The following is an 11,605-nucleotide window of genomic DNA, read 5'->3' as shown; positions in this document are numbered from 1 at the left end:
AGGCGAGCAGCTCCGGCTCCCGCGTCCCCACACAGAGACTGGAGGGCGGCTGCGGGCCGCGCAGGTGGGAGGAGGCGAGACCGCGCGCTCTAGGGCCGCGCGGGAGCCCCCGGCCCGGCCGCACCTGGGGGCGGAGCCAAGACTCGCCGCCGCACCTGGGGGCGGAGCCAAGACCCGCGGCCGCCCCCGCCCGCCCAGCGGTGCGAAGCCCCCTCCGCGCCCCTCCCGCCGCGCCGCAGACGCGCAGGTGCGTGAGGCTGCGCCCGCCCTGGCCCTGCAGACGCGGGCCCGCCATGGAGCACATCCGCACGCCCAAGGTTGGTGGCCTGAGCGCGGGCGGAGGAGGGAGAGGAGTCGGAGGAGGAGGAGGAGGGATGCTGACCCCCGGGAGGTGGGGCTACCCGGCCGGTTGCTGGCGGAGCCTGGACCGCGAGCCAGGGAGACGCAGGCAGCGACCGCTGAGCATCTCCCGGTCGCTGGGAGGTGGCCTTTCTTGTGCTGCCTCACAGGCCTCCCTTCGCTGCCGCCCGTTCTAAGCACTTACCTTTGGGGGTGCTAGTGGACATGGAGGGACTGCAGGAACCCCAGCTGTCTGCTGGAGTCTGGCTGCCTACCGGGCTGGCAATAGGCTTTTTCTTTTAGCTGTTGGCCTCTTGCAGCCGCTGAAAGGGAAGCGGCCTTCCAGTGACAGGTGCAAGGAAAACCACCTCCCTGCAGTTGTGTTGAATGCGCTTGGAAGCTCCTTAAATCTGGGGGTCGGGTCCCCTGCACCGGGCCTTCCTCTTACCCAGGCTCAGGCCGGCAGCCGCGCGGACGGTCCCCAGAGCTCAGGGTCGATGTTCACCGTGGGTTAAATGAAGGTGTGTTCTTGCCTTTTCTAGTCAGCTTCATTCTTTGGGGATCTTTGGGGAAAAGGATGTAGCTTATAGATTCGTTATGCACCGGTGTGTTTTAAACAACACCCACTCCCCCAAAGCAACGGGTCCCTGATCATTCCCGTGAAATAACATTGGAAACGTTGACCGCTGTACCAAACCTTGTTACTCATAGTTGTACTGATAATATAATATAGAATGAAAATGAGCGACATTCCTGTCTGAAAAAAGCCCTAATAGCTAGTGAAAGAACGTATTTTAAAATTTTATTGGCTATCTCTTGCTACTGCCACACAATTCCTTGCATTTCCAAGATGATCTCCTATTCAAAGTCCAGGCCCCTGACAGAATCAGATTAAAGCTAGGTCAGAGTGGCCAGACCTGAGGGGGCTGCAGGGGCGAGGGGGAGGAGAGCAGCTGCTTTATGTCCAGCATAAAGAATTCATTCCTAAATTTTGGAAAGGTTCCTGAGTCCCTCTTTGTAAAAACAGCTTTAAAATTATCTCATGTCGGTGGAAAAAAGAGTCTGTTCATTTACTGCAGAATGTCAGTTCCAACAGTAAATATAAATTGTATTGATTTTGCACTGTGGAATTAAATTGTTACTTCACAATCGGGAAATTGTAAACTTAGAAGATAGTGCCATAAACCGCAAGATAGGTGGCTCAAAGCTTTCAGAGTTTAAGTGGTACTAAATAATTTATTCCGGAATGATGGATTTAACTCATGGACTCCCTCTGCCCTTGCCAAGGGCGTTCTTTGATCTTCTGTGATGAAGGAGACCCTCTGTGAAGGGTAGCCGATGTGACTGTCTGCAGCAAGAACTGCAGGGCTACACGGCCCTGGATCTCATTTTCTTTTAGAATATTAATTTTGGGGAGTAAAGGCCTTTTCTGGTCTATATTCAAACTCACCCAGTACAAAATCATGTGTAAACCTGAACAGCGAGTAATGTTCTTATTCTTAAAATTGGTTTTTATAGATACCCCTCTAAGCAGCGTAGTACTTCACATCAGAAACCCCCTTCTATCTGGAAATGGAAGGAAACTGGGGGGAAATGGAGGATGTGTCATTCATTTGCAGAGGGCCGTTAACATTTAGGATAAACATTTAGGCCCTCAGGTGGAAAAAATCTGAAATTTTGGAGGTTGGGTGGATCAGCTTCGTTCATTCATTCTTTCTATTCCACAAGCTTTTTGAGAACCTTGCCTGTATCAGGCTCAGTGTTAAGGGCTGGGAGCATCCAAAAACTCACATTCTAAATCAGCGGTTCTCAACCTCTTTTAACTGTATTAAGGGTTCATGGCATTAGGAAGGTTGAGAACCACTGGTCTAAAGTGAGGCTGCTGTGAGTATGTCTTTGTATGAAAGAGATATGTGCAAAATGTGATGGACAGAGAAGGGAGAGTGATCGGCTCTGTCATAAAGGACTTAGAAGGGCGGCCTTCATGTGGAAGGAGTCACCCAAAACAGAAACCCTACGTGTGTAACTATTAAGCAGTTTCTATTTTCCCCTACCCCTAGACCCTGGTAACCTTTATTCTACTTTCTAAGAATTTGCCCATTCTAGATGCACCTGCATGTAAGTGGGAACAAACATACATTATCTGTCCTTTCTCATCTGGCTTATGCCACTTAGTGTAAAGTCTGCAGGGTTCATCCATTTGCAGCATGCACCAGGACTTCACTCCTTTCATGTAGCTGATGATGTTCATTGTAGGTCTATACCACAGTTTGTTCATCTCTATTCATCTGTTGTAGACACTTAGGTTGTCTCCACCATTTGGTTTAAAGATATCTGTTTGTGCCCCTGTTTTTAATCCTTTTGGGGTAGATGAGGTCAGACAGTTGAGTTTGTCAACTCATCCTAGAAAAAGTGCTACATCCCTCACTGCTGAATATCACCACAGTTGCCTTCGAAGTACTTCCCTCAGAAAGCCGTGCATTGGCACAGGCACCTATTCCACCCTTCAGAGCAATTTTGGGACTCTTTTTTTCTGGAAGGACCATCAGGGCTGTCATGATTTGGCACACAAAAACAGCAACAACAGTCATGAGTGCCACTCGGCAGGACACCACCAGACGTTGACACGGACACAGCTGTGAGACGCTGATACAGCAAAGTTAGGAAACCGGTTAGGTAGCCGGTTGTTTCTACAGTGCTGCCAGTGTAAACACATGGTGGCAAGTTCCTGAACTTAAGTGTATGCAGACAGCTCCGATGGTCATTCCAGAAAACGAGTTCCAAAATTACTTTGAAGGGTGGGCTAGGCACTGGCATCAGTGCGCAGCTTCCTGAGGGAAATGCTGCAAAGGTGACCACAGTGATGTTCAGCAATGAGGTTTGTAGCACTTTTACTAGGATGAGGTCATGAACTTAATTGTCCAGCCTCGTATCTACCTGAGAGGTGTTGCAAACGTTCCTGGTCTTTTCTTGACTCCTTCCATGTGAAGGCCGCCCTTCTAAGTCTTTCGTGGCACAGCCGATCCATTCTTCCCTCTCCATCCACGGTAACCTGCACATATCTCTGTCCTACAAGGACATACTCACAACTGTCACCCTTTAGACTGTGAGTTTCTGGATGCTCCCAGCCCTTAACACAGAGCCTGATCCAGAAAAGGTTCTCAAAGGCTTGTGGAATGAAAAGAATGAATAAATGAATCTTATCTGCCTGCCCTAAACTCTGTAATTTCAGATTTTTCAGATTAAAAAGTTTTAGAAATAGTGTTGATGATTACACAACACTGCAAATGACCTTAATGCCACTGAATTATACACTTGAAAATGTACTTTGCCTGGCACATAACCAGTGCTCAAAAAGTCTTTATTGAGTAAATGAGTTTGTTGAATGAATGAATCCCGGCTATACTTAATTTGGCACATGTCCGTCAGCCATTAGCATGATAGTGGGAGGCAGTGTGGCTCCAAGTCAGATTCTTAGATTCAATTCTTACTCTGCTATGTGCTCATTAACTCATTAAATATGTTATTTTCTGCTCTTGACATAATTTTATTTTATTTTATTTTTGGCTTTTTTATTTTATTTCGTTGCTTATTTTTTATTTCTTTACTTCTTTTGTTGTTGTTGTTGAGACAGGGTCCCACCCTATGCCCCTGAGCAGAGTGCAGTGGGCGTGGTAGCTCACGGCAACCTCAGACTCGGGCTGCGGGCACCCCGCTGCCTCAGCCTTCTGAAGCCGCTGGGATTACAGGCGCTGGCCGCGGCTCCCGGCTGGGTTTTTCCATTTTTTTCACGAGTCGGGGTCTCACTGTCGCTCAGGCGAGTCACGAACTCCTGAGCTCAAGCAATTCTCTCTCCTCAGCCTCCCACAGTGCTGGGATTACAGGCGTGAGCCACCGCGCCCGGCGCTCTTGACATAATTTTAAAACATGAGATATAATTCATAGATCATAAGATTCATCCTTAAAAATATACAGTTCGGTGCTTTTTAGTGTATTCACAGTATTGTGTAACCATCACCTTCATCTTTCTTTTTTTTGTAGAGACAGAGTCTCACTTTAAGGCCCTCGGTAGAGTACCATGGCCTCACACAGCTCACAGTAACCTCCAACTCCTGGGCTTACGCGATTCTCCTGCCTCAGCCTCCCGAGTAGCTGGGACTACAGGCGCCCGCCACAACGCCTGGCTATTTTTTGGTTGCAGTTTGGCCGGGGCCGGGTTTGAACCCGCCACCCTCGGTATATGGGGCCGGCTCCTTACAGACTGAGCCACAGGCGCCGCCCACCTTCATCTTTCTTATTTCAGAACATTTTCACTGTTCCGAAAAGAAACCTAGTATTTATAAGCAGTCATTCCCACCTTCTCTCTTTCCCACCCTGGACAACCGCTAATCTACTCTCTGTCTGTACCTATTTGCCTGTTCTGAGCATTTTATATAAATGAAACCATAAAATGTGTGTCCCTTGTGACTGACGTCTTTCAGTTAGAGGTTCATCTGTGTTGTAACATGTATGGGACTTCATTTATTTTTATTATTGACTAATATTCCAGCTGATGGATAGGCCCACACTTGTTTGTGCATTCATCAGTTGATTGATATTTGGATTGTTTCCATTTTGGGTTTATTATGTACGGTACTTCTATGAACATTTATGTACACCTTTTTTTTGGTACGAACATGTCTTTCACTTTTCTCAGGTGTATACTCAGGAATAGAATTAGTATCTCATATTCTAAGCATGTGCTTAAGCTTTGAGAAACTAACAGTTTTCCAAAGAAGCACCATTTTATATTCCCCATCAGTGACTTAAGAGGGTTCAGGTACCTCCATATCCTCACCAACATTGGATGTTATCTGTCTTTTTGATTATAGCTATCCTAAGGGATGGGAAGTGATATCTCCTTGTGGTTTGACAGGCATTTCCTTGATGGCTAATTACGTTGAGCTTCTTTTCTTTTTTCTTTTTTTTTTTTTTTATTGTTGAGGATTCATTGAGGGTACAATAAGCCAGGTTACACTGATTGCAATTGTTAGGTAAAGTCCCTCTTGCAATCATGTCTTGCCCCCATAAAGTGTGACACACACCAAGGCCCCACCCCCCTATGTTGAGCTTCTTTTCATATGCTTATTAGCTATTTGTAAATATATCTTCTTTCGCAAAACATTTATTTAAATCCTTTGCTTGTTTTTTAATTGTGTTATCTTTTTATCGTTGAGTTGTAAGTGTTCTTTATAGATTCTGGATACTAGATCCTTGTCAGATATCAGATATATAACTTTCAAATATTCTTTTTTCTTCTGTCAGGTGTCTTTTCACTTTCTTATTATTGTCTTTGACATATGAATTTTTTTGTTGTTGTTGTTGTTGTTTTGTTTTGTTTTGCAGTTCTTGGCCCGGGCTGGGTTTGAACCCACCACCTCCAGTATATGGGGCTGGCACCCTACTCCTTTGAGCCACAGGTGCCGCCCCTAAAGCATGAGTTTTAATGTTGACGAAGTCTCATTTATCTGTTTTTCTTTGGTTGTCTGTACTTGAAGTGCCATGTTCTAAGAAACCTTTGCCTAATCCCAGGTCACAAAGATTTATACTGTTTAGGTCTTTGATCCATTTTTTTCCTTTTTTTAATTGTTTGGGATTGAGAATTAGGTTGTATTCATTTATATTTTTCATTGAGAATACAAAGAATTAGGTTACACTGATGGCATTTGTTAAAGTCCCTCTTATAATTGTGTCTCACCCCCAAAAGGTGTGTCATACACTGTGACACCCCCATCTGGCCCCTCGTCCCCTCTCCCCACTTGCTGATTCCCCTACTCCCCCCTTGTATTAATCAGCTCATCTCCTGCCTTCCTATTAGAATTCAGTACATTGGATTCTTGTTCTCCATTCTTGTGATGCTTTACTAAGAAAAATGTGTTCCACCTCCATTCAGGTTAATAGAAAAGATGTAACGTCTCCATCTTTTTACTGGCTGAATAGTATTCCATGGTGTACATATACCACAGCTTGTTAATCCATTCCTGGGTTGTTGGGCATTTAGGCTGTTTCCACATTTTGGAGATTGTAAATTGATAAACAGACTAGTGCAAATGTCCTTATGATAAAAGGATCTTTTTCCTTTGGGGTAGATGCCTAGTAATGGGATTGCAGGATCAAATGGGAGGTCAAATTTGAGTTCTTTGAGGATCCTCCATACTTCCTTCCAAAAAGGTTGTATTAGTTTGCAGTCCCACCAGCAGTGTAAAAGTGTTCCCTTCTCTCTACATCCGTGCCAGCATCTGCAGCTTTGAGACTTTGTGATGTGGGCCATTCTCCCTGGGCTTAGGTGACACCTCAGGGTGGTTTTAATTTGCTCTTTGATCCATTTTAAGTTAATTTTTGTATATGGTATGAGGTAGAGGCCCAAATTCATGTGGAATTCCAGGTGTCCCAGCATCATTTACTGAAAAGTCTTTTCTTTCTTCATTGAAAATCATTTTGCCCTGGATTCGTGGATTTCTTTGTGGACTCTCACTTCTGTTCTTTTGAGTTCTGTGTCTCTTTTTAGCGGAGACCACTTCCACCGCACTCACGGTTGTTACTACAGCTGGGTATCTGACCTTGCACGAGTTACTTGAGGTCTCACAAAGTCTTGGTTCCCTCACATATAAGCTGTTAAAGACTCATCAGAGAGTAATATTTCAAGCACTTAATAATGTACCATGTAGTAAATTGTAGCTGTTACATTATTTTTATCATCATCATTGCAAAAGAAAGTGACCACAGGTTTATATGCTGAAAGAACTTCCGTGAAATTTGAGAATAAAAAGAATTTTTCTTAATCCAAACATTTCATTTGATTTACTTTTTTTAGCTCCCCACTGCGTGATGTGTTTAAATATTTTTTTCCTGTGGAGGCACTCTGCAGAGAGAGTTGGCCTGTCATCCAATTCTAGTTCAATACCCAAACTTGGAAGCATATTTTTCTTTAATAAAAACATTAATCTCAAAATGTATATATTTTTTGGTATCCTTTGAATATACAAGGTTTATGTACCTTTAATAATAAAATTTTTTTTAAAAAAGTGAAGCTTAAAAAACATTAATCTCATCAGATGCTTGGATTTTAAGAAACATGTCAAGTTTTGCTCCAGGAAAATTGCTCTGTGGTGGCCTGTGAGGCTGAGCCTCCATGACATCACCCCCAGTTTCCACAGGGAGCCTTTTTGGAGTGGATATATGGAGCAGAAATTTGAAAACACACTTGGACTTTTAACTGGAGGAAGGTAAGATGGTAACATTTATGGCACCATGAAAACTCTTTATAATGAAAAGATGCAATTAAGGCATCTGGAAACATTTGCGTGCTTATAAGGAGTGATGGAGACAGGACACTGTAGCCTCCTTGTACAGCCACTGTAGCCATTACTTAATAGTAAATTTCAGCCTTTCCCCATCAAACTCAGTTAGTTGGTAACTGATTAGGTTTGGCTATTTCTTCTGTCCCCTATCCCTGCAGGCAAAACTGTCTTATTTTCATAGAACACATGTGCATATATTTTCTCATCCTTATTTAAAGCTTATTTTTATTGGTTTTTCCATTCAGAACAGAACAAGCTGTAAAATATGCATGAAATTAAACCTCTTGACCACACACCCAAGATTCCGTGACTTTGTGAGATGGTTCAGTTTGGGGCTCTTACATTGCACTCAGAAGGAGTCCAAGCAGCTCATTTTGTACCATATTTCTTAGGCCAGGAACAGTCTAAACTATTTTTTCTAGTGCCCTTTCCCCTGGTGGACAGCTAGTTGAAGCCTTTGGGAGTAAAAGTACTGAAGTACTTCCCAGGACATAAACCAAACCCTTCCTCCCACAGCCATTTAAAATAGTTTAAAAATAACTTCCACTTAAAATTTTGTGACAGGCTATGACAACTTTATAAAAATCATATGTTTACTTTTCTCCTCTTTTTCGTGTATTAAAACACTGCTTATCACAGATTCCCAGATAAATACATTTATTGCCAAGCTGCGAAAGAAGTTGTTTTTCTTAGGGCAAGTGGCTCAGAGCAAGCGCTATTTAGAGCACTCAAGGTGCAGTTGAACTGTACAAATTGCAGTGAACTAACTGTTAAGCCAGTTTGAGTAGTGGTGGTTTAACAAAGGGATTCTGCCTTTTGAACTAAGTGGATCCATTCAAAGACACTTTTTGTGCATTTATTTATTCACTTGTACATACAAATGTTCCTTGAGGGCTCCTTCTGTGTCCAGTGGTGAACAGGACAGACAGGGGCCCTGGTTTCATGGAACTTACATTGTGGTAAATAATTAAATGAAAGTAATACTGCAATTCTTTAAAACAACGTATGTATGAGTAATCACTGTCAGCTAGGACCTCAGAAAGTTTCCCATTTGTAGAAGATTGATTTCCCAGATCTGCTGTCCTTCCTCTGTAAAGCTTCCAGTTGCTTCCTGCCTCATTCAGGGTGAAAGCCAGAGTCACCGTAGCTTTGTTCTGGAAAGCTCTACAAGGTTCTCCCAGGTACCTGCGGCCCCTCATTGCCTACTCCCGTGCCCTCACAGACTCTGGTCCAAGACATCATCACCTCCTTGTAAACCCTTAAGCATTTCTGAGCTGCCCCTAATCATGGCCTTTTTGTTCGTTCTGCCTGGAATGTTCTTTCCCTGGACACCCCCAGGGCTGGCTCTCTTGGTTCTCTGCTGAAATAACTAGTCATTTCACTAGAGAAGACTTTCTTGCCCTTCTCACCCACCTTCTTATCCTGCTTTGACTTCCTCCATGGGAATCTTCTGGAATGCTTTTGTGCCCTCCCCCACACTTGCTTATTTGTTTATTTCCCATTCCCAAGCAGAATGCAATCCATGGGAGCAGGGACTCTGTTTTGCCTCCTCATGGGTCCCCAGTGTCCAGAGCGCTCTGTCTGGTACAGACTAGAGGTGCACTAGAGTTTTTGTTGAATGAATGAGTAAATGAAATGGTTCACTGTGACTTTGTGTCCAGGCTCCGCTGCCTTTCGGCAGTCTTCTTATCCTCAGTTTTCTCTCCATTTTACTTCTAGTTTTCACGTTCGCACATGAAGTTCTGCTTTACGGTTTTCGTCTCTGTTTTCTGTACTTGCCGCATCTTCCTCAATCGAATATTCCTGACTTTCTTATCCGAAAATTCAAATCCAATAATAAGCCATTCCTCATTAATCACACCTGATCCTACCTGTAAGCCTGCACAGACATCAATTTAACATAGTATTGTTAATTTTCATTCATTGAACAAATATTTAGCACGTGTGCAAGGTTTGAGGCTACAAAGATGAGTTAAGATACAAAGATGAAAAAAGTGGTGCCTTTCCTTAAGGATCCTGCTGTCAAGGATGGTCTGATACTTGAAATCCTTGCGATGGTCTGTTTGTTTCAAAGCCAAGGGCTCTGCCCATAGTTCTAGTGTAATTGTGCCTGCATTATGCGCTGCACTGCAGAGAATATTGGAAGGTGAATAGCTAGTGCTTTCCTGGACAATATATGTTTTTGGTTAACAATTAGAATGGTGGGCGGCACCTGTGGCTCAGTGAGTAGGGCGCCGGCCCCATATGCTGAGGGTGGCGGGTTCAAACCCAGCCCCGGCCACACTGCAACAAAAAAATAGCCGGGTGTTGTGGCGGGCGCCTGTAGTCCCAGCTGCTCGGGAGGCTGAGGCAAGAGAATCACGTAAGCCCAAGAGTTAGAGGTTGCTGTGAGCCGTGTGACGCCATGGCACTCTACCCGAGGGTGGTACAGTGAGACTCTACAAAAAAAAAAAAAAAAAACAATTAGAATGGTAGAGTATAAATAGCGTGTAATAGGGCAGTGAAAGATAAGAGGAAAACTAGCAAAGACCAGAGCTGTCATAGCAATTCAGAGGATAGCAAATGATCACAGTGGACTGGGGTAGTTGAGGAAAGACAGTCTTGAAGAGGTGGATTTTGGGTGTCAGGCTGGAGGGGACCAAGCCGTGCTGGGTAAGGGGTGTCTTCACTGTTTTTGGTAACCTCAGAGCACATCGTGACAGGCAGTGGTGTGGGGCTTATTGGGCCACATCATTGTTCTGCAAGGCATTCTATTCTGCTTTAGCCTCGTTTCCCAGAATGGGGATAGTGGACTCTGGAGGGCTGTACTGTAAGCAGAAAAAGAGAAAAACCTGTTGCCAAAGATGCAGTCTGTCCTTGGAGGCTTCGGAGCCCTGGGGTGAGGCATGGGAGTCTGTGAATGAGCTGGAAGCTGGCCTTGCCCAGGATGGACAGACTGTACTCTTCATCCTCTGGCACCAATAACTTGCCAGGGGTGGTTGGTGGGAAGGGGGAGGGGGTAGCATGAAACTTGGTTCTGTCTCTGCCTGGGATGTTTTCTCTCTTTGGACCAGCAATAAGTTCCATTTGGCACAACTTGGCCTTGGAAAAATGTTTTCCTGTAATTCCCAAGGAGCTATATAAGTAGATGGTTTCATCCTTTGCTGGTACTGCATTTGTTGAAAATATGTCAAATTCAGAATCATTTCAGAATTTCACAGATATTTTTGGAGGAAAATCCTCATCATCAAATAAGCCTTGGACTTCTGGTATTGCTTCAAAGCCAGATCTTGGTCTCCCAATCCTACTTAGTTTTTTTTAAATGACTTTATTATTTGTAACCCAACTGTCTTTAATAGGCTGACATTTATTGTTTGAGTTGCAATGGACCCAGCATCTGCTCTTAATTTATATTCCTTTTAACATCTTTCTCCTTTTTCTCTTATTTGCACTTGTTGAAAATGGTATTTTTGGTTGAGGTTATTTTAAGGTGGTGTTGAAATAAATCCTGAGGCTGTCCCCTTGTTCAACAGTGCATGTTCTTTTAAGCCTACACATCCAGGGTCATCCTACCAAAATAAATTATATGGGCCCAGTGCAAAACTCTCAAGGCCCTGACGTTTTATTTATGACAGCTGGCTGCTAGCATAACGTCTGTAGTTTCTCCTGAACAAAAATGGGCTCCTTTTTCTTTTCTCTGCCTTTTCCAAGAATTTCCAGCTACTTATCTCTTAAGTAGCCATGGCTCTGTATCACTATTTTAGCTTCATTACATCTCCCAAGAGAATTGTAAAATTTAGTTAAATATCAGTGAAATCTACTGTTTTAACAATTACATAGGTAGATGGAGCTGAACAACCTGCCTGTTGAGAGGTATTCAAGGCTATCCAGAATCACCAAGGCTATCCAGAATCACCACTTGATCTAAGTGGGATAGAAGAATCCTT

At 43.9% G+C, this 11,605-nt stretch overlaps 1 protein-coding gene across 1 annotated transcript in view; it reads left to right on the top strand.

The window, feature by feature from the left end:
- Nucleotides 1–230: 230 nt before the first annotated feature.
- MTMR7 (myotubularin related protein 7) overlaps nt 231–11,605 on the top strand; it is a 93,382-nt gene continuing 82,007 nt past the window's right edge. The window contains exon 1 of the mRNA XM_053578731.1: nt 231–317. Coding sequence (XP_053434706.1) covers nt 294–317 — 24 coding nt within the window. The 5' untranslated portion in view covers nt 231–293. The remainder of the gene's footprint in view (nt 318–11,605) is intronic.

The sequence above is a fragment of the Nycticebus coucang genome, chromosome 24 (assembly GCF_027406575.1).
Source record: "Nycticebus coucang isolate mNycCou1 chromosome 24, mNycCou1.pri, whole genome shotgun sequence".
Taxonomy (NCBI): Eukaryota; Metazoa; Chordata; class Mammalia; order Primates; family Lorisidae; genus Nycticebus; species Nycticebus coucang.
Note: the sequence above shows the minus strand (reverse complement) of the source record. Positions and strands in the feature narration are given on the sequence as shown.